Raw genomic sequence first — 16,240 nt, 5'->3', positions numbered from 1 at the left:
GAGCCACCCAGGCGCCCCTATTTATATACTGTGAATATGAGTCCTTTTTCTTCTTTTTTTTAAAGTTTATTCATTTATTTTGACAGAGACAGAGACAGTGTGAGTTGGGGAGGGGGAGAGAGGGAAAGAGCGAATCCCAAGCAGGCTCCACACTGACAGCACAGAGCCCAACTGACTGAGCCACCCAGGTGCCCCAATATGAGTCCTTCTTGTACGTGTTCTAAATATTCTCTCACATCATGCCTTTTTCCTTGTTTTAATCATGTTTTGATACAAAGACAAGTTTATAATTTTGACATAGTCAAATTCATTATTTTTCTCCTCTTTGGATCATGTTCCATGTGCTCTAAGAAATATTTCCTTACCCTGAGGTTAGAAAATATTTTTATATAATCTCTCAGAAGCTTTATATATTTTATTTCATATTTAATCTTTAATCATAGTAATTTGGCACTAAATTTTATATATGATGTTTGATAGGAGTTCACTTTAATCTCTACCTGGTATCCCTTTTTTCCAATATGGAGCGATAGCTTGTCTGAACATGACCCCAGCAGTTGTGGCATTTCTGTTGGTGTGCTGCCTGGGACCCCAGGACAGGCGTTGACACCTTGTGAGGGCAGCATGTAGCATCCAGCTGCCTGGGACTCTCCTCCAGCAGAAAGAGGCTGCAGCATGTGTACCTGCCTCCCTTCCCCCTAGAACCTTTAATACATTAGTCACAGCCACTTAAAGCATCTGCACGAGAGTTCCAGTGTGTGAGTCACCTCTGGGTCTGTGTCTGCTGCCTGCTTTGTCCCCTGACAGTGAGCGTCTTTCCTCACTTTTTTGGTGTTTGTTAATTTTTGACTGAATGCTAAACTTTATGTTTACAATGGTGGTTAGTGAGGCAAATAGGACTTATGCCAGGAAATGGGGATGCCTATTCTGCTAGGCAACTGGGCCATGTGTGTGGTTAATCACCAGGAATTGAGTTTTTGGTTCTGTTTTTGTTTTTGAGAGAGACAGAAAGGGCACAAGTGAGCAAGGGCAGAGACAGAAAGAGAGAATCCCAGGAGGGGCACAGGGAGAGAGAGTGAGGGAGAAAGAGAGAAAGAAGTGGGGCTTGAGCTCATCCAATGCAGAGCTTGAACTCATGAACTGTAAGATCATGAACTGAGCCAAAGACAGATGCTTAATGATGCAGCTACTCAGGAGCCCGAGACTTTTTTTTTTTTTTTTTTAAGTAGGCTCTGCACCTAACATGGGGCTTCAACTCTGACCTGAGATCAACAGTCCCCTGCTCCACTGAGCCAGCAGGTGCCCCTGGGTTTGGGCTTTGTTGTTGCTTTGTTGTTTGTGCCTTTAGTCCCTCACTGGTTTACATCCCTCTGGTGTTGTTCTATGTTTCTGCAGGGTCATGGAGGTTTTTTCTTCAATGTTCCTACTCCACTCTTAGTGTCTGGCCTTCCTGTGTGCCTGCACAACCCAGCCAGGCTCTCTGTAGGCTCCTGGCTCTCCTCTGGCAGAGTTCTAGTGCTTGCTACTTTGCTCTTTTTGGTCTCATCGTGGGGGAGCAGGGAAGTTTTCTGTCCTCACAGTTGTCAACTTTGCTTTGTATCTCTGACAAGTTTTGTGCCAGAGAATTTTGTGACCCTCATGCAATAGTGGGAGACTTCTGCTGACCTTGGGGGAAAGTTCTGTTTTTCCCCATTGAGGATGATATTAGCTGTGGGTCTTTCATATATGGGCTTTATAAGCTTGAGGTATGATCCTTCCATCCCTATATTCTTGAGGGTTTTTATCAAGAAAGTATTTTGTATTTTGGGGGTGCCTGGGTGGCTCAGTTGGTTGAGCGTCCGACTTCGGCTCAGGTCATGATCTTGCATTCTATGAGTTTGAGCCCCGCGTCGGGCTCCGTGATGACAGCTCAGAGCCTGGAGCCTGCTTCAGATTCTGTGTCTCCCTCTCTCTCTGCCCCTCCCCCACTCATGCTCTGTCTCTCTCTCAGAAATAAACTTTAAAAAAATTTTAGAAAGAAAGGATGCTGTATTTTGTCAAATGCTTTCTCTGCATCTATTGAGAGAATCTTGTGCTTCTTATCCTTTCTTTCATTAATGTCATGTATCATCATGATTGATTTGTGGACATTGAACCAGCTCTGCATCACAGGAATAAATCCCACTTGATTGTGATGAATAATTCTTTAAATGTATTATTGGATCTGGCTTGCTAGTATCTTGTTGAGAATTTTTGCATCCATGGTCATCAGGGAAATCGGTCTGTAGCTCTCCTTTTTAGTGGGGTCTTTGTTTTGGAATCAGGGTAATGAAGTGCTGGCCTCGCAGAATGAGTTTGGAAATTTTCCTTCCATTTCTATTTTTTGGAACAGCTTCAAGAGAGTAGGTGTTAACTCTTCTTTAAATGTTTGGTAGAATTCCCCTGGAAAGCCATCCAGCCTAGGACTCTTGTTTTTTGGGAGATTTTTGATTACTAATTCAATTTCTTTGCTGGTTATGGGTCTGTTCAAATTTTCTATTTCTTCCTGTTTTAGTTTTGGTAGTTGATATGTTTCCAGAAATTTGTCCATTTCTTACAGATTGCCTAATTTGTTGGCATATCATTGCTCATAATATTCTCTTATTAATGTTTGTATTTCTGCTGTGTTGGTTGTGATCTCCCCTCTTTCATTTGTGATTTTATTTATTTGAGTCCTTTCCTTTTTCTTTTTGATCAAAATGGTTAGGTGTTTATCAATTTTGTTAATTCTTTCAAAGAACCAGCTCCTGATTTCATTGATCTGTTCTTCTGTTTTTATGATTTCAATATCATTGAATTTTGCTCTAATCTTTATTATTTCCCTTTTTCTGCTGGTGTTGGGCTTTGTCTGCTCTTCTTTGTCTAGCTGTTTTAGGTGTAAGGTTAGGTTGTGTATCTGAGACCTTTCTTCCTTCTTTAGGAAGGCCTGGGTTGCTGTATACTTCCCTGTTATGACAGCCTTTGCTGTGTCCCAGAGGTTTGGGACTGTCGTGGTTTCATTTTCATTGGCTTCTATGTACTTTTTAATTTCCTTTTTAATTTCTTGGTTAATCCCTGAATTAAAACTTTGGTCATCATGATCTTTTTTATGTAATTTAATGTTTTCTATTTTGTCTCATAATAAGACACCAAAACCAATTTGCCTGTGGTTAGAATTTGTTTGGTACATATTTTCTATCTTCTTTATTTTCAGCTTTAAGAGTTCCGATTAAGAGTTCCCTTATTGGGTGCCTGGGTGACTCAGTCGGTTGAGCATCCAACCCTTGACTTTGCCTCAGGCCATGATCTCATCGTTTGTGGGATCAAGCCCCGAGTTGGGCTCCACACTGACAGTGCAGAGCCTCCTTGAGATTTTCTCACTCTCTCTCTTTCTCTGCCCCACGTGCACATGTTCTCTCTCTCAAAATAAATAAATAAACTTAAAAAAAAAAGAGTTCACTTATTGTGATGAGCACGGAGTAATGTATACAATGGTCGAATTAGTATATTGTACACCTGGAACTAATATAACACTGTATGTAACTATATATGAATGGAAAAAAGTTAATCTGCACCAAATTCCTTAAGAAGAATCCCAGTGCAACTTAACACCATTTATGTTCTCCCAACTTATGCATTACTTTTAAAAGGCATTTTAAAAGATGTTTATTTATTTTGAGACAGAGAGCAAGCACATGAGTAGGAGAGGGGCAGGGAGAAAGGGAGAGAGAGATTCCCGATGTGGGGCTTGATCTCACGAACCGTGAAATCATGACCTGAGCCAAAACAGAGTGGGACGCTTAACTGACTGAGCCACATAGGTGCTCCCTTTAGTAGGCATTTTAATGGTAATGTTTTTCTCTTTGAAACACACACTACTTTATTACATTTAGTATTTTATCCAATGTTTTTTCAAATTTACCCTCTCAGACTGTCCATCTGAAATTACTTTTGGTCTGCTAAAGTGCATTCTTTAGCATTTCCTTTAGTATGAGGCTGCTATTAACAAAACATAGGGCAAGGGCTACAACCTATGCAGACACACACACAGACACAGAGAGGTGAACAAAGCCTGCCTGTTTTCCTCCCTCACTGGCTCAGTGCTGAAGTTCAAGATGTACATGCTTTTCCACCCGTGTGTGTGTGTGTGTGTGTGTGTGTGTGTGTGTGTGTGTGTCTGTGGGGTGTAGCTCTTTGGGAGGCCCAACTTTATGGAGGGAGGATTTTCTGTGAGACTACCCATCTTGAGGATTCTTATTTCTAATTATTAAGTTAAAATAAATTTTAAATTACAATTATCTAAGTACGAAGTGTAACATTTCTCACAAAAGGTGATCTTCCACACTTACAGGACAGCCTCTCATTGAGACGACTGAGGGACTGTAGGATCTTCTGTTCATCAGCTGACAGTGCACAGATGTTGAACGGTGGGGTCTTATTTGAAGTCAGATTTGGTTTCTGTAGCTGCTTGCTATTTATGACAGTGAGAATTTCATCCTCAGGCACTGAAGCTTTCACTAGGTTTTCAGCCATCAAAAACTCAGAAGTACTATCTGAAACTACAGAAACTTTACATTAATTACTCTTCAATCCTTTTTTCTCTTTGGGATTTTCTCTTACACCTACTTAATGGACACGTGCTTGTATGTATTCGCTTCACAAAAAGAAACCCTCTAAATCTTCTGTTACTTTGCATTTTATTTATCAAGATTATTTGTATCTAGCATGTTCCCATCCCTAATTAAAACACAGAAAGTCAAAGTGATGGCGAGGCAATAAACATTCCTGGCACGTTATCTGAGCTAAAGGAAAAATGCAGCATGTTTAGATTGATTATTCCTGTGTTGTGTTTTTGTTATTCATTGGTAGTACAAAGAGACAATGAAGTAGATTGTCTTTTTTTTTTTTTTGAGCGTGAGAAAGAGAAAGAGAGGGTACACACCTGGGAGGGGTAAGGGCAGAGAGACAGGGAGAGAGAATCCCAAGCAGGCTCCGAGCTGTCAGTGCAGAGACCGACATGGGGCTCAAACTCAGGAACTGTGAGATCATGAACTAAGCTGAAACCAAGAGACCTACACTTAACTCACTGAGCCACCCAGGCACTTCTAGATTGTCTTTATAATAACAATTAAGATAAAAAAGAGTAAAAGAAAAGGAAAGTAAGGAAAAGTTAGAAAGTGAGCTAATGAGCTGAACTGAACTGACAGCTTAGAAAAAAGACCCAATCAGATCGAAAAACTTAACTTATCAAAGAAGCATCAGAGTCTTGAGAGAAGGGAGAGATAACTCAAGAAATTAGTTTGCTGCTTTTACAAGAATCAATTTGCGTTTTTCTATTACATCATATGTTTAAACAAAATCAAAGGTAACTAAAGAATTTAATTTAATGAATCACACCATTAAAGCAATCTGGAGGAGAAAGAAATAAACACTTCTGAATTTCTGTATGGGAAAGGTTCTTTGATCTTAAAAGTAATGGAAAAATCACTAAGAAAAGACTAAAACATGTTTATTTAAAGGCCAGTCTTCCCTAATAGACTTTAAATTTTTGAAGGGCAAGACTTTTATATATTTTGTTCATTACAGTGTATCCAATCTTTACTTGTATACAAGAAATTAGCTGTCATCTGTTGAATGAAAAATGCAAAGACTTCTATATGTAAACATATAAGTGGAATAAAATGCAAATAATAAAGTAGTAAAAACATTTGCAACTAATATGAAGAAAAGAACTCCTGACATTTAAGGAATTTCCCGGAATCACTAAGGAAATACCCGAGCTCCGGTACCTACAGGAAATAAGATTATGAGGGACCAAATCACCACAAGTTAACACACATACAAAACAATGAAGCATGTTATTAATAAAAGGAATACAAATCAACAATAAAACACAATTTCTTTGCCTACCATGTAAGCAAATCATAGAAATAATTGCACCTCAAGTTGGTTCACATCCCAGAAAAGTTTTAAATGATGTTTTTCAGGAAAGTATTTTAGGGATATATATGTACAGCTATAACAATGCTTATTCCCTCTGATCCAGTATTCATGTAATACAGAGTTTCACTCAACAAGTATTTATTGGATGTCAATGACATGGCAAATAGTGTAATTTTAATTCTGGGAATCTCCATCTCATGGAAATGGTTGAAAAGTGAGGAAAAAGCTTCATGTAGAAAGATGTCCAATACATCATCATCATCATCAACATCATCATTATTATTAATTACTATTATTATTCTTTCTTTTTTTTTAAAGAAAGGCAACTGCCACTTGCAGCGCCTCATGTGGATGTGTCTGGAGTCCTGGAAGCTAGACTACCCTACGTTTTCCTACAAATGGACCTTGAGAGCTAGTTTGGAGGTTCTAGCAGGGGAGCGCAGCTAATCGTATACCCTTGATGGAAGCACGGTCCTCCTCTATAGGGGAATGTCGTCCTCTTCGAGCGCTCAGCTTTGGAAGGGACGCACATGGACCGGTGAGGGAGGAAGGGGACACCCGCCTAGCCAGCCAGATCAGCCAAATCAACCCTGGTGATAGATGGGGTGACAGATGTCTCAGCCAGATCGTCCTCACATCCATCTAATACATTATTATTTAGAATAAAAAACCTGGCAACAGCCTGAATGTGCAGGGCAAGGGGGGCTCAGCCCCCACACGGTGGTTCACCGCTCAGGTATGTGTGCACTTAGGAAAATACACGTAACAAAATATGAAATCATGGGGAACAAAGCTCAGAGAGAAATTTTAAACCAAAACATACCTTCTTCAACATCAGAAGTACCCCTTGTTGTTTGTTTTGGCTCCCTTGAACTTAGCTGGACACTTTGTCCAAAATTCTATAAAAATATAACATGAAATCAGAACATAATTCCATATTAAAAATTCATTATTATACATTAAACAAACCCATATTCACTCTATATGTTTTTGGTTATCACTGCTCATGTAACCTGTAGGGTTTTTTTTTTATTAGAAATCAAGAATTACTGGAATAAGTCCTTTCTAGGGTATCTGAATATTAAAAAATATATATTTTATGTCAACTTTGAAAAAATTTCAGGTTGCTGTGTTGTCGTGGATGCTTGGAAGAGGGAAGTAAGGTGCTGCCTAAAGGAACAGCAAACATTTCCCTTGAGGCTTCTAACCTCCGTTTGTCGTTGCAAGGGCGGGGCGGCCGCAGGTGACTGATGTCTGGGACAGGTGTCCGGCTCGGAACGGCCAGGCTGGAGCTCTCACAGCACTGGCCGCTGGTGCACCGCTCGGCTCTCCGGCCCAGAAGGACCCCAAAATGCCCCGCAGTGGGCAGGGACTGCCTCTCACACAGGACAGGGCCTGGCTGCCACTCCCCACCCCGGGCCTGTGCTCGGCCCGGTCCAAACAGCCGCTGGCGCAGGTTTGCGCAAGAGCCCTCCTTTCATGGCCTGGGCGGCCTCACCTGGCCTCCACCGCAAATGGGAGGCTCACTGGACTGACCCAGTCCAGGCACCAAGTGGCATCTCTGCCTTTTCTAGCTTTCACTGGTCTCTTTCAGGTGCTTTCCATGTGGAAGTGGTGGGCTGGGCAGATCCAGTTGGATAAAGCAAGTTTCCCAGTACATGGTGACTGGTTGTGGGGGCGTGGTGGGCACTGCTGGATGACTGAACCCCTGTGTAGTAGGATCCTTAGTTAGAAAGCAAAACAAAAAAACAAAAATCAAAACAAAACAAAAGGGATGAGAAAGTTAAACTTCAAAACTTGATTTTGATTCACCTATTCTAACACTAAGACTCTGGAAGATGTTTAAACAGCCGTGTGAATGGAAGATGTGTGTAAAGATGGGAGTGAGGCTTCTGGAAAGAAAAGCAAAAACAGACTCTAAAAACAGTAAGACCGAGTGCAGAGGGAGAACACATGGGACAGAATAAGACCCAGAAAAATAAAAAGAATTTGGAGAGGGCACTAATCACAAGCACTAAAAATTTGTTTTTTGGTTAAAACAAGTACATATTGCTTTAGAATTTAAAATATATTAATAAAAATAAAGAAAAAAATTGTTCACTTGACAGATTTTGAGATGTTTGATGTGAACAATGTGGAGGTTAAAAAGGAAGGACTTAGGAGGCATTATTGTATTTGTAATAAGTTATGTCTATGAGTGAGAACTATGTTATGAAGCAGTAAGAGTATGTCGGTAGTGGGGCAGCTTTATTCACACGATACATACAACTACATGACTTTTGTCTTGCCATTAAGAATATTTCGTGGTTTTCTTCGTATTAAAAATCTTATCCATATAAAAAATTAATAGTTCTTATGATATACAAACAATAGAATCCTCAACTCATAACTCAGATATAAATTCTTCATAAGGCAATCTATTCCAGTTCTATTAAAAAATCAAAAGAAGTGGTATTTAAAGTAGAAATTCCAAGTGAAATGCGATTTACTCACCCATCTAGATGTTTTAATATTTTAAATTCAATCCTTGGATCAGTAAGACCTCTAGATCTCTGTTTACTTTGCTCTCACAGAATCACCTCCACTAATTTTAAAATTACTGTTATTAACCTTTTGACTTTTACTGAAGATCTCTATCTCAAACAGCCATATGAAACTCCTTATTCATTCATTGTTGACTGTTTATAGGAATAGATCTGTTATGAACTCAACATGCCTTACAGAAAAGCCTCAGTGGGAAGTGTCTTTTAATGTACTGAACCCCCAACAGCATCATTATCAATAATTCCTGAGAACTGTACACCTCCCTCATCCTATTTTCCTTTTGCCATGTCTTCCAGGAAGCTCAGATCCAAAGAGGATATTCAAACACACGAAACTAGATTAGTCTTCATGATTAACATACATACTTCCTCTATCCAGGGCTCTAACTTACTTTTCTTTTTTAATGTATATTTAAAAACTTTGTTGTAAATAAACATGTTGGTAATCCAGAGGTGACTATAAATAACAAAATAAAAGAGTAATGGTGATTTGTTGGGGCACCTGGGTGGCTCAGTCGGTTGAGCGTCTGACTTCAGCTCAGGTCATGAGCTCGCTGTCCGTGAGTTCGAGCCCGCATCGGGCTCTGTGCTGACAGCTCAGAGCCTGGAGCCTGTTTCAGATTCTGTGTTTCCCTCTCTCTCTGCCCCTCCCCCACTCACGCTCTGTCTCTCTCTCTCTCTCTCTCTCTTTGCCCCTCCCCTACTCACGCTCTGTCTCTCTCTCTCTGTCAATAATAAACAAACACTAAAAAAAAGAGAAACAATTAAAAAAAAAAGAATAATGGTGATTTGTTAAAGTTGGTTTAAAAGCTTCATTAGGAATTGATCATATAGGCAAATTAGAGTATAGCAAATAAGTCTAGTACAGTAAGTTCCTAGAATAGATTCCCAGGCTGTCTCATAATGACTTTGGCTATACTTATATTTACGTAGTGGTCCACAGTTTATAGCAAAAGCACAGTCCTTTGAGAACATTGTTTTCCAAGCAATTTTTCACCACAGAATTGAGATTTTTACTAATTCTGTACTCACATTCATTTGCTCATTGTACTTCTGTCCCACAGATCCAGAATTTTGTCTTTTCTGTTCTAAAAGACGCCTCTGCTTATTTTCAACAATTCGTTTTCTTCTTAAAACAGTAGAATCTTAAAACAAATGCCAGCAAAATGTCAAAATTTACGAGTACATAGTATATATGCACAAATGTCTGAGTTACCTTCAAACATCACAGAAAACCTCAAGTTTCATACATGCAGACCTCTTATTGAGGGGCACCTGGGTGGCTCAGTTTGTGGAGTGTCTTACTTCGGCCCAGATCACGATCCTGCGCTTTGTGGGTTCAAGTCCCGCGTCGGGCTCTGTGCTGACAGCTCAGAGCCTGGAGCCTGCTTCAGATTCTGTGTCTCCCTCTCTCTATGCCCCTCTCCCACTCTGCCTATCTCCCAAAAATAAACATTAAAAAAATATTTAAAAAACAAAACTCTTATTGAGCTTGTTATATGTACCATGCACAACACAATTACAATGATGAATTAAACAAAATCTCCGCTTCTGAGTTTATGGCTTAGACCAGTGACCTCTGAGGTGTGGTGCTAGAATGCCAGGGGGATATGCAAAACAGATCACTGCTGTGTAGGAAGAACCTACTAGAATTTCTATTTATTTATTTAAAATGTTTACTTATTTTAAATAAATGTTTATTTTTTTAAATGTTATTTATTTTTAGTTTATTTATTTTAAATGTTTATCTTGAAAATGTTTATTTATTTATTTATTTAAAATGTTTAATTAATTAATTAATTAATTAATTATGCTTATTTATTTTAAGAGACAGAGTGTGAGCAGGGCAGGGGCAGAGAGAGAGGGAGACACAGAATCTGAAGCAGGCTCCAGGCTCTGGGCTGTCAGCACAGAGCCCAGTGTAGGCATTGAACCCATGAGCATTGAATCCTGACCTGAGCCAAAGTCGGATGCTTAACTGAGGCTCTCACGTGTCCCTAAAATTCCAATTTAAATTTATAATCTAAAAATTAGAAGTTCAACTTTACTACGGTAACATACAGTTGACACTGGTGCCCTTGTCAGTTTGCACGGTTTGTAGACGGTCATATACTGCATATAGTAAAACAAAGCTCTCCTGGAAGGACAGAACAGGTTCTCCATGTGACAGGTTGACACTGGTATCATTAATTAGTGCTCCCTCACTTCCTGTAGTGTAACTAAACTGTAATGTGTGCCCTGGTAGGTGGATTTGTTGCTATCTCACAGCGTCCGAATGACTCCTCACAAAATGGGAAAGAGTCTAAAAAAGACTTTTGTAGGCTTCCATCATATGTGAGGCAGGCAAACCAAGAAACAGACTAATATTAATTGAGTATTTATAATTGCCCAGGCATTGTTCTAAGGGCCGTAGGCACTATTATCATCACTATTTTTACAGAAAAATTAGGCACAGGAAAGGAAAAGTAGCTTTCCTAAGGTCACAAAGTCAGTAAAGTGCAAAGCTGGAATTTACCTCCAAGCAGTCTCTAAAATCTAAATTCTAGCTCTTACCTTCTACGCTAGCAACTTTCATTCTGATTTGACTGTGTCTCACAGAAAGATACTTTGCATTGTGATCTAGGATGTTCTACGAAACATACTTACCTTTATAATATATGATGCCCTCTGGTAGTTTCTATACTAGAACATTCTGATTTTAAAATTATATATCATTAAAAAAATTCTGATCACAACTCATTGAGTTCATAATCCACTAATAAGTCACATCTTATAGTTTAAAATTTTCTGTTATTATTTTTATTCCCACCCACATGGCTAAGCTAAATGCTAATATGCTAAGCTAGGTATGCTAAATGCTATAGTTTTTAGTGAGATCATCTGGGCATCAATACGAGTTTCTACACTGTTTTCTATGCTTGGAAGTGTCTTTCACTAAATCTTGAAAAGTCCCTATCTTTTTTAGGAGTTTTAAAAATGTTTTAAATGAGGGGTGCCTGCGTAGCTCAGTGTGTTAAGCATCCAACTCTTGATATGGGTTTAGGTCATGATCTTACAGTCGTGAGACTGAGTCCCACATCAGGCTCCACAATGAGTGTGGAGCCTACTTGGGATTCTCTCTCTTTCCCTCTCCCCTCTCCCTTGCCTGTGCTCACTCTCTCTCAAATAAAAATGAAAATACCTGAAATGAAAATTTTCTTGGCCACATGACTGCAGTGTTAAGAATTCTTCTCTTCCTTCAAGCCTGTTTCTAATCTTTTGGAGTCAAGATCTGCCCACACTTTTGTACTTTGTTGATTTGTAGCATAATTATTTGTTTTTGAGCTTTATTATTCTTTGTGTAGGTGTTCAGTTTTATTGATTGTAAATTATTGATCCCAGGGACAGATGAGAACCTTGGGATATTTGCAAAAAAAAATAGTTTGCACTGGCATCTCCGGCCAAATTTCTAGTCTCATATGAAAATTCTAGATGATAGTTTTACCACCAAAACTCAAAGCTACTAAGCTTTAATTATTACATACTTAATATGTATAGTATTCTTACGTATAAACACAAGGAAAAATTCTGCAGATATCCAAAGAATGACAGCTTTGGAAGAGATCTTAGAAATTAACAGGTCAACCGTTCACTCAGATCTCACTCACAGGTAGACGAAGCTCGAATGGCTTAGTGAAGGGGAGCCCCCCCCTCTTGCGTTGTTGTTGGTGGTTTTAGCTCAAACTTGTCCTTACACCGAACTGAAAGTATCCTTGCAATTTTCACCCTTCATTCAGTTAGGTTTTCTCTTTCTTTCCTGTAATACACCTTCAAATATTTGTACACAGCTACAATGTCTTTTAAACTTGTGTTCTTTTATTGGTTTTCAGACCCACCCCCTACTTCCGGAGGGGTCACCCCGGTTTGTTTATATAGCCACCGAAATATACAGACAATATATAAAATAGAGCACAGTAGTACTTCCAAAGATCTGTTTATTATTGCCTAAAATTATATTACATTTTTAACAGCTAGAGCAAACTCTTTTTGGGTGGGGACTTTTTTTCTTTTTAAAAAAACAATGTCAAGACAGAGATCTTTTTCTTGGAACTGTAAAAAAAAAAAACCAAAACTAATAAACTAACTACATACAGGGAATCTGCAAAGGAAAAGACCACATTTAACTGAAATTATATTCATCAAGAAGGAAAGGACATGTCACAAGCTGGCAGAAAATAGGTATCATGCATAAAATGACACAGAATCCTGGAGTATATGCAGAACTCTATCACTAAGGAAAAACCCAAGGAGCAGATATCTCTCAGAAGAGGAAAGGCAGACGGTACACAAACATAGGACAGCGCTCCCTTCATTCGTAACCAGGGCAATGCAAGTTGTTCTAAGTAGACATTATTTCTCACCCACAAGACTGAAAACAGTAACATGTCTGACTGCCAGTTTTGATGAGCATATATGGCTCCAGAAGATAATTTGGCACCTAGTTAAGTTAAAAATACACAACCCTATGACCCAGCAACGTGTGTACCAGCAGGCATACCAAACTATTCCCAGAAGCATTATTGATTCAAGCAAGAAACTGGAAGCAACCCCAAAGCCCAATGACAGAAGAATGAAAAACCTTTGTGCATTCATACAATGAAATGTAATACAGTAATGAACATGAATGAAGTACACCTAAACTAATAATAATGGATCTAAAAAATAAAATTGAAAATAGCAAATCACAGAATCAGATGAAATGGCTTCATTTACATAAATTACAGAACTAGGCAAAAAATATGTTGAGATAAATTTACAAGCGGTAAAATGATAAAGAAAAGCATGGAACAGGGGCACCTGGGTGGCTCAGTCGGCTAAGCATCCAGTCATCATCAGGTCATCAGGTCACGATCTCACCATTTGTGAGTTCGAACACCGCATTGGGCTCTGTTGCTGACAGATCAGAGCCTGGAACCCACTTCAGATTCTGTGCCTCCCTCTCTCTCTGCCCCTTCCCCCCTCGCACTCTCTCTGTCTCTCTCAAAAATAAACATTAAAAAAAAAAAGCATGGAACAATTAACACCATCCTATATAGTGGCCTAGTCTGTAATAGATGAAGGAGATACAGGTGGGGAGGGGCTTATGAGATCTCAGCAATACAGTAAGTTTCTTTTTCTTTCTTTTTTAATGTTTATTCATTTTTGAGAGGGAGACAGAGAGCATGAGTGGGTGAGGGGCAAAGAAAGAGAGAGAAAGACACAGAACTTGAAGCAGGCTCCAGGCTCTGAGCTGTCAGCACAGAGCCCGACGTGGGTATTGAACCCACGAATTGTGAGATCATGACCTGAGCCAAAGTCAGACGCTCAACCAACTGAGCCACCCAGGAGCCCCAGTAAGTTTCTGTTTCTAAAACTGAGTAGTGGGTACAGAGTTCTTTTTTTATTATTAGTCTTTACTTTGTACTGTATATTTCTTTTTTTTTATACATTTCTCTTCTAAGATATATTTCACAATAAGAAAAACTGTAAAAATTGCCACGACTTTACAATTATATTTTCCAAACTGAACTTTATTACTCTGGTTTACCACTTCAGTTAGAAAAGATGATTTGATTAAATATATGATATGAAAAAGTCCAATTGAAGTTGAAGTATATTTGTATTAGCAAAAGAAATAGATTACAATGTCAATGGGAAAAGGGAACTGTTGTTAGATTCTTTACTTTTGTTATAAATGTTATAATGACCATAAAAAATTTTATTATCAATGATAAGTAATAACAATCTGAAGACCATTCCAATCAAGTCAATCACCCTAATTCAGTGGTTATTCTTAGCCTCACTCATGCTGAGATAACCAGAAATGTTTCCTGCTGTGATTAAATATAAACTAGATAATATCACCTGCAATGTAAACTAGCTAAAAATATTTAACTTGAATATACCAAGGCTTAAGATGTAAATTCCAGTTGCAGGAAATGAAGGAGATAGAGGAACAGATAAATGACACTAAAGAAAGTAATTAAGGATTGTTTTTCTATGTATTGGGTCTTAAGTGTTTTCCCTTAAAATTTTTTGATGTTCCCTGTTAAGGTCCTATACTTCTTTTATGACATTTATTTTTAAAACTTTCTATCCTTTACTAGTGCTATAAAATATACCTTGCTTAAATTTTCTGTTTGTTGTTGAAGTAAGAAATAAAAATAAGATGTAGATTCCTGGAAAAAAAAGAAAAAAAGAAAAGATGATTTAAATCTTAACTCCATTCTCTGTTTCATTAATAACTTTCTTATGCCTTCTACAAATTGTATATAGATCAATGTACTTTTAAAAAATGTACAGGGGTGCCTGGGTGGCTCAGTTAGTTGGGCCTCCGACTTTGGCTCAGGTCACAATCTCATGGTTCGGTTTGTGGGTTTGAGCCCCGCGTCAGGCTCTGTGCTGACAGCTCATAGACTGGAGCCTAATTCAGTTTCTGTGTCTCCCTCTCTCTCTGCCCCTCCCCAGCTTGTACTCTCTCTCTCTCTCCTCCCTCTCTCTCTCTCAAAAATAAACAAACATTAAAAAAAATTTTTTTAATGTACATCACTGAAAAATCTGTGGATATTCAATTCTAAAAAGTTAGGTAAGTTAACTTCTATTTTCTGAGACTTCTGGGGACGGTGGCAGAGCAGGATGACCCTAAGCTCACCTTGCTAGTCCCCTGGATACAACTAGAGAACACCCACATGAGCATCAATAACCTGGAAAATGACCTTAAGGCTGGCAGAATGGTCTCCACAGTTGAACATTGAGAATCAGCCACGAGGAAGAGGGCAGGAGAGGCAGAGGTGCCGTCAGGAGCTAAATGGAACCCTGAGGGGCCCCTGGAAGGGAGAGACTCATGGGAGAGAAACAGAGACGCATTGGGACCCTGCATGGGCAAGATGACTCCCTATACTGTTTGACTTTGAAAACGAGAGGGGGCCGAATTTTGTGAGTTCTTACAATCAGTGGGCTCAGAGAGTTGGGAAGGTGGGAGGAAACGGAGTCTGCACCCTTAAAGAGACAGCATAGGTAGCAATTTGAAAAACACCTCGGGCACACAGGATGGAGATGTGTTTAGTCATCTCAGGGCAAGTGCTGAGGGGCAGGGATCACTCCCAGTATCCCTCCAGGGGGGAGGGAGTGATTCCCTCCAGGAGTCCCCTGCTTCCCCCTCCCCCTGCCCCCAGCAAAACACATGGCCACCTGAGGGGACCAGCACAGGGCCTACACTCACTACCTGACTTGCTCACAGCTCAGCCAGCCAGGCCTTGATTCCAGGTCTCCTCCCTCAGCAGACTCCGCAAACCTTCCTAACCCTGTGTTCTGCCCTGGGTGCTGCTGGGGATCCAGTCCCCCCAGCCCGGCCTGCCTCTGTCCTGGCAGCTACAGGTCCCCTTCTGCACAGCACTACTGCAAACCTTGCTAATACTGCCTGCCCTGCCTCCGTGTTCCCCTGCGGTCCAGAGCTCATCCAAACCGGGGCTGCAAGCCTGGCGGGGCACAAGCAGCCCCGACGAGGGCCAGTGCCACTCCGAAATGAGTCCCGCCCCAGGGGGAGGGGAAGACAACCACACATACCGGTCCCAACTGGCTGCGGTAGTGGGTGGGGGTGGGGGTGGGGGCAGACATCTGGTCTGACGGCAGGCCCTGCTCACCAACAAACTTCTCAGGGAGCAACAAGCACAAGGCCGGTGCTACTGCATCTCTGGCGAACCCCTGCTCTGACTCAACTCAAACCCAAGGTGGCCCCA

At 40.1% G+C, this 16,240-nt stretch overlaps 1 protein-coding gene across 5 annotated transcripts in view; it reads right to left on the bottom strand.

Annotated features, from left to right (window-relative positions):
* The window catches only part of CEP126 (centrosomal protein 126), a 103,504-nt gene that overhangs the window by 16,403 nt on the left and 70,861 nt on the right, over positions 1-16,240 (bottom strand). For 3 of the 5 annotated variants that reach the window (XM_043579158.1, XM_043579159.1, XM_043579162.1), the window contains 3 exons: positions 9,516-9,628; positions 6,764-6,839; positions 4,347-4,556 (listed from right to left, as the gene is read on the bottom strand). In XM_043579158.1, coding sequence (XP_043435093.1) covers positions 4,347-4,556; positions 6,764-6,839; positions 9,516-9,628 — 399 coding nt within the window. Of the gene's footprint in view, positions 1-4,346; positions 4,557-6,763; positions 6,840-6,904; positions 7,664-9,515; positions 9,629-16,240 lie in introns of those variants that run through there. The other 2 variants (XM_043579160.1, XM_043579161.1) reach the window with 2 other exon arrangements.

The sequence above is a fragment of the Prionailurus bengalensis genome, chromosome D1 (genome assembly GCF_016509475.1).
Source record: "Prionailurus bengalensis isolate Pbe53 chromosome D1, Fcat_Pben_1.1_paternal_pri, whole genome shotgun sequence".
NCBI classification, from domain to species: Eukaryota; Metazoa; Chordata; class Mammalia; order Carnivora; family Felidae; genus Prionailurus; species Prionailurus bengalensis.
The sequence above is the reverse complement of the archived record's forward strand: the minus strand, read 5'-3'. Positions and strand labels throughout refer to the sequence as shown.